At 47.8% G+C, this 12,511-nt stretch overlaps 1 protein-coding gene across 1 annotated transcript; it reads left to right on the top strand.

Moving 5' to 3' along the window:
* Positions 1-998: 998 nt before the first annotated feature.
* LOC147115044 (endogenous retrovirus group PABLB member 1 Env polyprotein-like) lies at positions 999-1,745 on the top strand. Its single transcript, XM_085993976.1, has one exon. It carries the CDS (start codon positions 999-1,001, stop codon positions 1,743-1,745), a length of 747 nt encoding a protein of 248 aa, XP_085850102.1.
* Positions 1,746-12,511: the final 10,766 nt, after the last annotated feature.

Here is a 12,511-nt window from a genome sequence, read left to right as displayed (position 1 = left end):
GTAACCAGTTAAAGGAAATGAGACAGCAAACTAGGGATAGACAGGAGGAAAGAGATAAAGATTTGGAATTGACTGCACTTCCACATATCCCTCCAGCGGGAACTAAGGTAATGGTTAAAATTTTACCAGAAAAACCAGGCTTTGCCCCAAAATGGTCAGGACCGCATCAAGTCCTTATTAGTGGGGATACGTGTGCATGTATAGATATAAAGGGGATGGGGCGGTGGAAACACTGGACTCAACTGAAGGTCTACAAGGACTAAGATACATATTTGTATATCTAACAGGTGATACCTGCAATCAATCTCAATAACCCTTTGGAAAATTGTTAATACGTCTTTAAAATGTATTTGACTATAGTATTGTTTTGTGGAATATGTGTGGCATTGACCAAAGTGACATGCCACCCGGCATGGGAAAAGCGAGAATTACATGTTAATACCTTTTTGTATATGAGTTATGTGTATGCAAGGGACAAGGGAGAAAGTGCATGTTGGGTATGTAGCCATATCCCAATCCACTCCAGAGGGGGAATCCCTCTTAGACCAATACCATTGAATGTAATTCAAATGGCTGAGTGGTTAGTTAGTAGAAACAATACGAGCAGTAGTACTAATGGTAAGGACACTCAGAGCAGAAAACAGGAGGAACAAAGAGTACAGTTCAGGAGTGCAGGATATCCCTTAAACATGTTTGAAGGATGGTACAAACCCGTGTATAATATAAGCGAAAAGCCACCGTACCTTATCCTCACAAACACAACTGGGGTAGGAAGACCCGTTGGGGCGATATGTTGGATAAGGAATGTAAGCAGAGGGGAAGAGGGGAATCTGGAAGCAGGAAACAGTCGTTGTAAACATAATTGGACAACCCTCGAACAAGGTTCACCCTTAGAAGTTTGGTGGTTTAACACAACTGGTTTAACAAACCTCACTAGTGGGGGAAAATTGAATGGAATCAGAGGGAGTAACGGTGAGTCTGGCTTTTCCACATTCACAATGAATATGAACCTAACTGCCTATAACGGGACCTATTTTATTTGCGGACATAAGGCATACCCATGGCTTCCACGAAATTGGACTGGGTCCTGCTATTTGGGATATGTGGTGCCATACATCCATCACTTGCCGTCCCTAGCAGATCATCACCATTATCGCTCCAAAAGGGCAATTACAGAAACAGAGCGGTTCTTCGCTATTTTATTCCCCGGGTATGGGACGGCTAGGGCAATAAAGGAAATTCGACTCGTAGCATCGGTATTAGAGAAAGTAGCTAATGACACAGCTGAAGCCCTGTCTGAAATAAGTGCAGAAATGGTGGCTATGAGAACAATAGCTCTCCAGAATAGGATGGCCCTTGATTATCTCCTAGCTAAAGAAGGTGGCACATGCGCAATGATAGGCGCTGAGTGCTGCACCTACATACCAGATAGCTCAGAGAATATAACCAATTTGGCCGAGCATATACAAAAGGAGGTAAAGAAATTACACCAAACCTCAGGGGAAGGTTGGTTGGACTGGCTCTTCGGAGGATCATGGGGATCGTATTTGATACATGGATTTATAATTGTTGTTGTAGTGATGACAATATGTTGTGTTATGACAAGGATTTTGAAAGTATGTTGTAAATTGGCCATCGCTGGCATTCCAGTAGCATCTGGAGATGCGATAAAACCCTGGCTATCAACGACAGACGAACTGCAAGCAACAGGAGAAGATGACGAGGACAACGAGTCTCACATGTAAAGAGCCACATGATGAGCAACGAAGGACGAGCTCAGGACAATTGAGCCCAACCCTCAATACAGGGTGACAACCCGGTGGATGGCAAGAAACGGCATTGGAAGTTGGTATCCCGGGGCAAAATCTAAATTTGTACCGGGGCCAATAGGAGGGATTGAAGGATTGGGATTTGAACCAGTTGAATGTTGCAGTCGAGCGACACAGCAGGACAACCTAGTTTCAGTCGAGACTAGTTTAAAAACACAATGGACTGAACTACAAAAGTGATTAAGCATGTGGAGATATGAGAAGCTGCAATAACAAGGTTAGCCATGTCCAATCACGAGTCACTGATCGGCCGAAGCCACAATGAAGTAAGAAAGGACCCTGCTGTCCAGATAACTGGACAAACTTAGATAAAAGACAGAACTAAAAGAAGGGGCTTAGCTAACGATGTAAAGTTATAATTAGGTTGTTTTTGAAGGAATATAATTGGGGAGGGGGGCGGCTGTTGCCACGAAGCCAGACTGGCCAAGGAATAAGCAATGTAATCAAGGCTATCGATGTGCTCCAGTCTTGTACTGTATATAAGCTTGTGAATTTTGTTGATCGGGGAGAAGGTGCTCGCACAGACCGCGGGGTCTGAGACGCTTCTCCCAGAGCTCTGTTTTCAATAAACTGCACCTTTTACTTTACCACAGATTAGATGTGAATTTATTTTCACCCAACAGTTTCCCTTGGGCAACTTAACTAGTACAATACCCGTAGGGGTTTCCGAGTAAAGGTACTTTGGTGGATATCCTGGTGGATTCCCTTTTATTGGGTCTAATAGCTGAATCAGTTCCTCATCCTGATTAGCTGCCCGTTCTGTCCTAGTGATTACACTAATATTGGCAGGCCCCTCTCGAGGGGTTGTCATTGCAGACCGAACATTTCACTTGTTCATCTGCAAGGCTATTTCCTTTTGAGTGTACTGTCCCAGTGGTATGCCAGTTTACATGAATCACCTGATAATTCTGTTTCTCCATTCTCGAATGGAGAATGTCTTCCCACAATGACTTATGAATTATGGGTTTACCCTTATGATTGGTAAAATGTGTTTGTTCCCAGAAAACTAAATCTTGGTCATATCCTCTTTTACAATAGTAACTATCCATGCAGATTAGTGTAGGTTTAATAGGGTCTGCTTTTTCTAAAGCATATCATCATGCTCTGGCTTCAGTATATTGTGCTGTCTTATGGCCAAGGGGTATAGACAGTAATTCTTCTGGATAAAAAGAATAGGAATCTCAAAGTCCCTACTACTATCTCTATCCCAGCTGAGGATTGTCGGGATGTCCCTTTTTTAATCGTCATTGACGATCCATCACAATAAATAACTTGATGGTATTCTGTAAGCATTCTCATAGGTATTCGTCTGATTCCCTCCTCTGTATCATCATCCTCCATGATGGGGAGATGCTCTTTCCACATTGATTTGGATGACATTGTAGATTAGGGTAGTATCTATTTATGAGTTGCTTGAGGAAGTCTTTGCCTCCCCCCTCTAGGCAAGTTCGATCAAGCTGTGTCCGAACATGTTTTTCCTTGTCATCCTGGTCTGTGGATGCTTCAGCAGGTCTGGTTGAAATTTTAAGGTAATGTTTCATGTTTGGTTGTCCTATAATGGGGGAATTGTGGTACCAGTCCTACATCTAGGGTCACCGTGATTCCATATGTAGTAATTGGTATTTTGTAATAAATAATTATTTTGGTTTTATCTTGTGTGAATCCCCCTAATGTTTTTTTACAAATTGGGCTCCCCAATTCTGTCCACTTAGTTTTTATAATTGCAGGATCTATTACAGTGTAATCAGCTCCCATATCAAACAGGGCCTTCACTTGTGTGGTTGTGGGCAAAGTTGCCAGGGCATAGGGGAATTCAAGAGGCCCAGGCTGGGTGCCAGGCCTTGAATCCTGGGTTTGTTCATCCTCAGGATCCTGAGTTTCATTTGCTGCTTTGTCTTTAATTATTTTAACTGATTTTTGTTCCTCCCTCTTGGGGGTATCATATCTTCCAAATCCCTGAGGGGGTTTGTCGGACTGTTTATTATCTTGACGATCCTCCTGTTGGGGTGGACGTTGGTTACGCCGTGGATCTTTTTGATCCCCATTTCGGTTATCCCAGTATCCTCCCATGGCTCTCTGATAGTTTTAGCCAGTGTAAAAGCTGTCCCCATAGCGAGTCCACTGTCCTTCATTTTCCTTTCAAGGTCTAGCCCCTTGTCTATCCCATCTTTCTGGGGAGAAATCTTTCTCGTATTGTGGGGGAGTTCGGGGTGTAAACCTTCTGGAATACCCTCTTGGGGGTCCTGAGCCATGAGTTTGTGTCTGGGCTGGGTGGACTTGAGACTTCGGTCTATACAGTCCCTGGCCTAGAAATTCAGTATAGCCACTTTTGGGGCGGTAAAGTCGGGCGGCCGCTAAAGTTTGCGCCCGGCGCAAAGTGGAGGCCACTTCGCCAATATTCAGTAGCTTTGGCCAAGGAGTTTGCTCGAGCGCTAAAACTGGCGATGCATGGCTATCTTTAGGCGCTAAGCCGGCGGTGCAGAGTGATACCGCCGAGGCCGGGCGCAGCGCAGGTGCGGTCATTTCTTGATTGACAGCAGACACACTGGCGCCGGCCAGCTCTTAAAGGGGGAAGGGTCGACTTGGTCTGCTGCCACGCCCTGGATACTGCAGCCCTCCAGCTAGGCCTAAACACTGCTGCTGAAGAGAAATAGCGCCAGGAAGGATGCAGAGGGCCCGTGAGCGAGCGCAGCGCTTCTCTGCCCATGATTTAAAGGTGCTGGTTAGGGCTTTGGAGAGGAGACGCCATATCTTGTTCCCGGACAGTGGCAAGAAACCTGCCACCAGGGTGTACAGGAGAGCCTGGAGGGATATCGCCCAGAGGGTCACAGCCACCTGCGATGTCCCCAGGACTGGTGTCCAATGCCGGAAAAAGTTTAACGACCTCACTCGGATTGTCAGGGTGAGTACCCTTTCCAGTGTCCTCCTCATCCTTGCATGTGCACCTCACATTATGGGCAAAGGGACCTCAAAGCCCTAATGGCCAGCCCTCATCCAGCAGCTATGGCACTGGCATGAACATCAATTGCACTTTCTGCACTTTACACACTGGCCAAGCTATTCGACCATGGGAGGCAGTGCATACAACAACAGGGCACCACACTGGCCAAGCTATTTGACCATGGGAGGCAGTGCATACAGCAACAGGGCACCACACTGGCCAAGCTATTTGACCATGGGAGGCAGTGCATACAACAACAGGGCACCACACTGGCCAAGCTATTTGACCATGGGAGGCAGTGCATACAGCAACAGGGCACCACACTGGCCAAGCTATTCGACCATGGGAGGCAGTGCACACAACAACAGGGCACCACACTGTACTTAGAGGCCGTCCTTTCTCTTGCAGGCCAAGCTGGCCCAGAATCTGAGGAGCCGGGCTGACACCGGGGGAGGCCGTCCCCAGTTCCAGCAGCTCAGTGACCTGGAGGAGCGCATGGGTCGACTCATGGGTGGCCGGCTGATTGGCCCCGTTGCATGTGGAGATGCCGACCCTGTGCTGGGCCCCAATGGTAAGGACATGACCTTTTGGACCTCTCTTGTTCCCCTTGCGCTTCAGATCTACATCCTTTGCCACTGTCCGACCAATGCACTGAATGCCACCACTCATGCCTCCCTCGCTGACGCCCTGTCCTCACTCTAAAGCTACTTTTGTGCCTTCCTGCTTTCAGCTGGTGAGGAGGAGGTCCCTGAAGCTGCCAGTGACAGTCCCTCGGAAGAGGACGACGAGGAGGAGCAAGAGGAAGGCGGCCCATCGGGGGAACCCTCATCCGCGCCAGGGGATGGCAATGGAGGGGACACGTCTTCTCTGGAGGAGAGCCAGGGGGAAGTGTTGCAGGGGGGTGTAGCTCCTGTGCCCAGTGGCGTCCAGCCACGTGGGAAGGGTTGGGCAGCTCGGCGGCCTTCTCCCCAGAGGGGGGAAGTGTTGCAGGGGAGTGTAGTTGCTGGGCCCAGTGGCGTCCAGCCATGCGGGAAGGGTCGGCCAGCTCGGCGGCCTTCTCCCCAGAGGGAGAGTCCGGCCTCCAGTCCGGAGACGGTCCTCGCCCAGGAGGTGCGCCTCCTCGATCAAATGTCCACGGACTCAGATCGCCGGCACACCGAGTTCATGGGGGTTGTGGCACGGTTGCCTGAGGCCATCGAGTCCCTGGCTCATAGTGTGTCCGATTTCGGGGCCTCACAGGCCAGGGGTTTCGAGCAACTCGGGGCAGCACAGGCCAGGGGTCTCGAACAATTCGGGGCAGCACAGGACGCGAGTCGGGCCGAATTCAGGGCAGCACAGGACGCGAGTCGGGCCGAATTCAGGGCAGCACAGGACGCGAGTCGGGACGACTTCAGGGCAGCACAGGCAGCGAGTGGCCAGTTGATCAGTGGTACCGTGCAGTCACTGGCTGGTCTGATGCGGGCACAGACCAGGGCAGTACGGGCACTCACTGCTGCCACACTCGCTGTGTCAGGCAGGCATCGCCAGGGCACCCGCCGCGCTGCAGCAGCACAGTGGTCTGGCCTTCAGCAGATTGCTGCGCTTGCTGCAGTGCCAGCCCGGCCGACTGCCAGTGTCTCAGGCGAGCAGCGAGCGCCTGGCATCAGCCAGCTTGCCCCCATTGCTGCAGCCGCCACTGCCACTCCCCCAGCGAAGCTGCCACGAGCTGCTGGAGAGACTGATGCTGCCCAGCCACAGCTGCAGCAGTCAGCAGCCGGCCCATCGAGGGCCAGAGCTCGTCTAGGCCGACCCCCAAGGGCATCTGCCGTCACGCCATGTGCCCCTCAGGAGCCTTCCCCCAGCCTTGCAGCACCCACAGGGCCCAGGTTGAGGCGGAGCAGCAGGTCGGCCAGGGGCCGGAAAAGGCTGGACAAGGACTCGCCCTCTCGGCACACAAAGTAGAGTGTGTTGCCAAATGTTTTTTTATATGGGGGTGGTTGTGTTGTCTATGGGGGGGGTTGTTTTGGTATGGCCGAGGATGAAGGCTATTTGGATGGACAAGTTTTGTTATTCCTCCCCAGGTTGTGGGAGTGAGTCATGTGTTTGACTGTTTTTTGGGGGTGTTGTCTGTTTTTGGGTTTCATGTGGGAAGGGCCCTGAGTTTGTTCAATAAAGCTTTTTCTTTATTCAGCTTGTCCATGTTTGATGTTTGAAGTGGTTGTTGCGTTAGCCGGCTGAGGGCTTGCGGAGCGGCTGCATTCATGTCCCTTCATTGCCACAAGCCATTCCCTGACAGGGGGCCTAGAAGTGTCGTTCAATAAGCCGCCGACGGACGGCCCTTGGACCTTGTGGCTCCCTCCTGGGCTGGTACTCCTCCTCCTCCTCCTCATGGTCCTCCTGCTCCTCCTCCTGAGGTGGTGGTCCAACGTGAGGTGGCAGTGCCTGAGTCCTGCGGATAGCCAGGTTGTGCAGCCTGCAGCAAACAACGACGAACTGGGAGACTCTATCCGGCGAATACTGCAGAGATCCGCCGGAGCGATCCAGGCAGCGGAACCGTTGCTTGAGGACGCCAATCGTTTGCTCTATGATGTTCCTTGTGGCTTGATGGCTTTCGTTGTATGGCTCCTCAGCAGGGGTCCTGGGCGCGCGGAGCGGGGTCATGAGCCATGTACACAAAGAATAGCCTTTGTCCCCGATAAGCCATCCTCTTGGGGGAGGCTGTGCCTGGAACATGTCAGCCACAGTAGTCTGGCGCAGGATAAATGCATCGTGGCTGCTGCCTGGAAAGCGGGCATTGACAGCTAGGATGCGCTGCCTGTTGTCACACACCAGCTGTACATTGAGGGAATGGTAGCCCTTCCGGTTGCGGTAATCCTCGGCATTGTCGATAGGTGCCTGCATAGCCACATGCGTGCAGTCAATGGCGCCCTGCACCATGAGGAAGTCCGCGATCCTCGCAAATCTGACTGCACGCTGCTCCTGCCTCCCCAGGGTCATGGGGAAGGAGATGAATTGGTGTCTCCTTGTGAAAAGGGCATCGGTGACCTGCCGGATGCAGCGATGCACGGCGAACTGGGATATGTTAGCTATGTCCCCAGCAGCGGCTTGGAAGGAGCCACTTACATAAAAGTTCAGAGCCACCGTGACCTTCACTTCCACCGACAGAGACGTCCTGCACATCAGCTGTGGACGCAGATCTCTGCGAAGCAGCTGGCAGATCTCTGCAACCACCTCCCTTCTGAAGCGCAGCCTCTTAACACACTGCGCGGCAGTCATGGTGAGATAGGACACCTGCTGGCGGTATTCCCTGAGTGGGTAAGGCCTACGTTGCCGATGCCTGATGCCCCCTCTGCGTCTAGGCATGGCTGCCCCTCTCACACAGCGTCTGCGAGCCCTTCGCACATAATGCTGGAACTGAGGGTTGGCACCCCATGCAGCCCCCATAATATACTTGCAAACAATGAAATCACAATGAGGCAAATTTCCAAGCTCTGGCCAGAAGCCAAAAATACCTCTCCTATGTTGGGCCAAATCAGTAAGGTCTCTTCCTTGGTCTCTGTCCAGAAATCCGTTGCACAAAAGTCATTGCAGCAAAATGGCTGGCCTTTATAGTTCAGTGTAAGTGCCCTTTAATTAGCGCTCCCCGAGGCCCGCAGGGCCTCTGCTGCGTTCCACTTCACAGTTCTTAGCACCGCCACGCCCACATTGGGCGGACGCGACTGAAGTTCCGGTTTGGGGCGCACAAAGGGCGTTGCACGACGAAATGACGTCATAAGCTGCGCGCGCAGCTGAGCGCGCGCAAACACTTTGCGCCGGCGCTAAATGTCTACTGAAGTTGGGCGTAGGCGCAGATCGCACTGCACCCGGCCGCTAAGTGACTAGCGCTCGAAGTCTACTCCTCTTAAGGCGCTAACGGCTGGTGCACGCAGCTGAATTTCTAGGCCCTTGTTTCTGAGTACCAAATGTACCTTCTCCGGTTTTTTTACCCCTAGTTTCTGATCTCATTATAGGTTCAGTTTGGGGTAGACATAAGAGGTAATGATTTAATTGGATAATGTGATTGACATTATCCCATCTTTGTTGGTTATCTCAATAATTGTTTAGAGCACCATCACAGGCAAGTTTGAAGGCTGGATTTTGGTATTGATTGGCCAGGCAACCATGGACCGTGTCCCACTAATCCTGTGTAAGTACTTTGCCTAATCTGTAGGCAGCTACCAGCCCTTTAGTTGTGGCTGTATAAGTGAGTATTTCCTTGATGTAACCCATTACATGCCCTCCCTGAGTTGCCGTGAGAACATAGGTGTACATTTGAACCCAGTTGTTACACTGGTTTAATGGGGGAATTAAGTCTGAACTTAGTATCATTTGTAGTAGTTGCCTCAGGTGTTGGGCATTCCAATCTTGGCAGCAGGTTTCCAATTTATCAAGGTTAGTTAAAATCCAGCAGGTTTTTTCCTGGCTGGTGTTTCCCGGTCTACCACACATTGTGTAAATAGAGCTTAGGTTTACTTGACCTAGGGGCACAATGTGTAGTTGCTGGGGTTGGCTTACTGGACCAGTGATCATTGCACCTCCAGCATTTAGATAAGATTGAGGTAGTGCCTGTCGGCATTGATTATAATGGATTCTAAGCTGTCTATAGTTTTCTCGAAGATTCTGGTAATTTATTTCATCATTAGCTTGCCACCTTAACTGGAATCCATAGCCCCCAGGAGCAGAGGCTGCTCCGGGTCCTGCTATTCAGCCATGGTTACCACCACCTTGCTGGGCACCATTCATTAGGCCTCCCAATTGTGCAGGTGTGCACCTTATCATTAAGGAATTTAGTGGATTTAGAGTATTTGTTTGATTATCCCACTGGATATTCTGTATCCCCTGGTTCTGGTGATCAACATTAATTGTGCCATGAGTTCTAATGGCTCCTTCGGCATCAAAGTCTTCTAATTCAAAAATTATCACTTGGTTTTGTGGAGGTACAGGGATAGGATTATTTCCCCTAATAAAGCAATCGTTTGAATTTCCTAATAAAAAGACTTGGCCAATTCCGACAGGGTTTGCCATTTCATCAGGAACTAGCCATTTCATCAGGACCTAACCTGGATAGGATGGTGTATTTTTCTGAATAGGTATGGCTCATTCCTTTACTTGTTAAGCAGAACCTTGACAGATCGCAAGCTCTGGGTTTTCGCACATGCAGGTGCTGTGTGTACGTGGTCATAGGCCCCGGATAATCCGGGCCATTAAAATGCCATTGGTGCACATAGACCACTGTAATAAATGGAACCTCTTGGTCTTGTCCACTGAATAATAGGGTAACAGCACAATATTACAATAACACTACCAATGTGAAAGGGAAAATAACATTTTAGTGTGTTCACACATTGCTAAATTACATTCATCACAATGTTAATATTTTTGGGAGTTTTACAATCATTCTTGCACTATTTATTATTAATTATTATTGTCAAGCTGTTTTACTTCGTGGGTCAATTGAATGGCAGCTTTTTTGTTTTTTATTCACACTACTGAAAGTGACTTCACTTGTGGTAGCCCTTCCATTTTCAGTCATCAGATTTTTACTTATTTAATTTATTATGATTCAGAAATTAAAATTGCAATCCATTCCCTGGATTGAGTTAACAGATTGTTTTTCCATCCATAAAGGATTTTACAAAAGCTGCAAATTTCAAAACTGTAATCCAACATTAATTGCAGCAAATGCACATCCTTGCCAAGCTGAGGATATCGTCAAACATACAAGTCACGTGAGAAACCCACCCATTATTCACTACTGTAGAGAACAATCAATCACTTATAGAAATATAATCTTTCTTTACTGTAACAGTTAGCTGATGCTGCATTTCTTGCTTTATCAATACATTTAAATGCTGGATACAATTTAACATTCACAATAAATGAACTTACTATGGTGAACATCTAATAATTCACCGATCTTATTTTCTATAGGTAGAATAATGCAAACTCTGGATGAGTACAGCTTTTTTCCTTTTATCTGTCAAAGCAGCGAGGATGTCTACCTTTTATCACTGATAACATCAGGAGGAAACTATCAGCCTTATATGTACATGGAACTGTCAAACAAAATATGCCTGACAAACCAAAAAATACAAATGAAACAGTTTGCTATGTGATGATAAATCTGTTAAGTGGAACAAAGGATAAATGTCAGCATGCTTTGCTATATATGATTTTAATTATAAATGATAGATATAAACAGATTGTTATTATTCTGTCTATACACACACAAGAAAAGTAAGGCTTCAGAAAGGTGGATTTGGATAATCAGACTGACCACCACCCACATCCAGAAATGAACACTTTCACAGTAAAATAATGGGAAAGGGGGAACAACAACCACTGCATAGTAGATACTGTACTGTTACAAAATTGTAACTATGAGATGTTCAGATAAAGTCAATCAGCAAATAGGGTACAAAAGAATGCTCACACTCAATGAAGAGAGGGGAACAATAAAATTCATCGTATTCTAGATCCGACAACCCTTTTTCCATTCCAAAGATGTCAAACCAATTTTATAAGGTAATAAATATCAGCTTTCTGCCACTCTCAATACTCTTTATTATGCAGCAAAGAGTATATAAGTGACTCTGATTGGGCAATATTCCAAGTCATCTGGGTTTAGGCAGATTGTGATGATAACAGTGCCTGACAGCAGAGAGTTTGAATACATCTATGAGCAGCACCAAGAAGAAAGTCAATTAAATGGCACACTCCAGGGATCTCCAAAGTACAGTGAAGGAAATTTAGGTCAATAGGGGTCACAGTAATGGACTTGACTCTTTTTACAATCAAAGCAAATATGGCTGAATATTTGGACAATGTGGGAGTGGTTACCAACTCCCCTGCAGTAAATTGGGGAATTCTGGATTCCATTAATGATCAAGAGCAGTGAAGAGGAAAATAAATGCTACTCTCACTAGCCTCAATCAAGGCTTTCCAATTGAAAATGTTAATCCTGTAATCACAGTTAAACAACATGCTTATATCAACATTACACATTCCTTTTAGCATTTTAGTTAGCTTGTAGGGGCTGGTGTATGTGTCAGCTTTACCTCTGACTTGTGAGTGGTACAAATCGCTCCCACTCCCTTGGTTCTAGACCTGGGACTTATTTGGGGGTTGTGACGAAAAGTGCAGCAGACAACTGAATTTTGGTGAAAGGAATAAGCTCTTTATTGAGAAAGAAAATACACAATACAATAATCTTAACACTCTAAATTGGGGGAACACTTCGGAATATACGAGGGAAAATAACAATAGACAGAATACTACACTCCTCCCAAACTCACTTCACTAGCTATGTTGGGCTCCAGTGGACCAGGGTTAATGCACACCAAAACTACTTATTTTGGCAATTGTAGAGGTTTGTGATTTTGGGGTTCTCTAGCTGTGTCGGTTGGGGCCTGCCATACCCCGGACATGGTAGAGGACTTCACCTGCATGGCTGGTCAGTCTTCGCGAGTCCGCTGATGCAGAAGGGTGTGTATTGGGTCTATCAGGTAAGTACCCAATTTCTTTTGGTCAGGCGTAGGGTTTAGAGTCTTTTCAGTAAAATCTTACCCAGGGGTAAGTCAGGATAGATTGTAGAGTGGAAAAACTTGCGGATCTTCGGTTTTCTTCTGAGTTGGGTTTTGTTGGTCGCGGTGGCCCAATATTACCCGGTTGCTGGTAATCTTTGGTTGTTTGTTTCGTGGGGCCCTGGTCTGCCGCGAGGTCT

This window comes from Somniosus microcephalus, chromosome 7 (assembly GCF_052327205.1).
Source record: "Somniosus microcephalus isolate GS21.2 chromosome 7, FLI_Smic_1.0, whole genome shotgun sequence".
Classification (NCBI taxonomy): domain Eukaryota; kingdom Metazoa; phylum Chordata; class Chondrichthyes; order Squaliformes; family Somniosidae; genus Somniosus; species Somniosus microcephalus.
The sequence above is the reverse complement of the archived record's forward strand: the minus strand, read 5'-3'. Positions and strand labels throughout refer to the sequence as shown.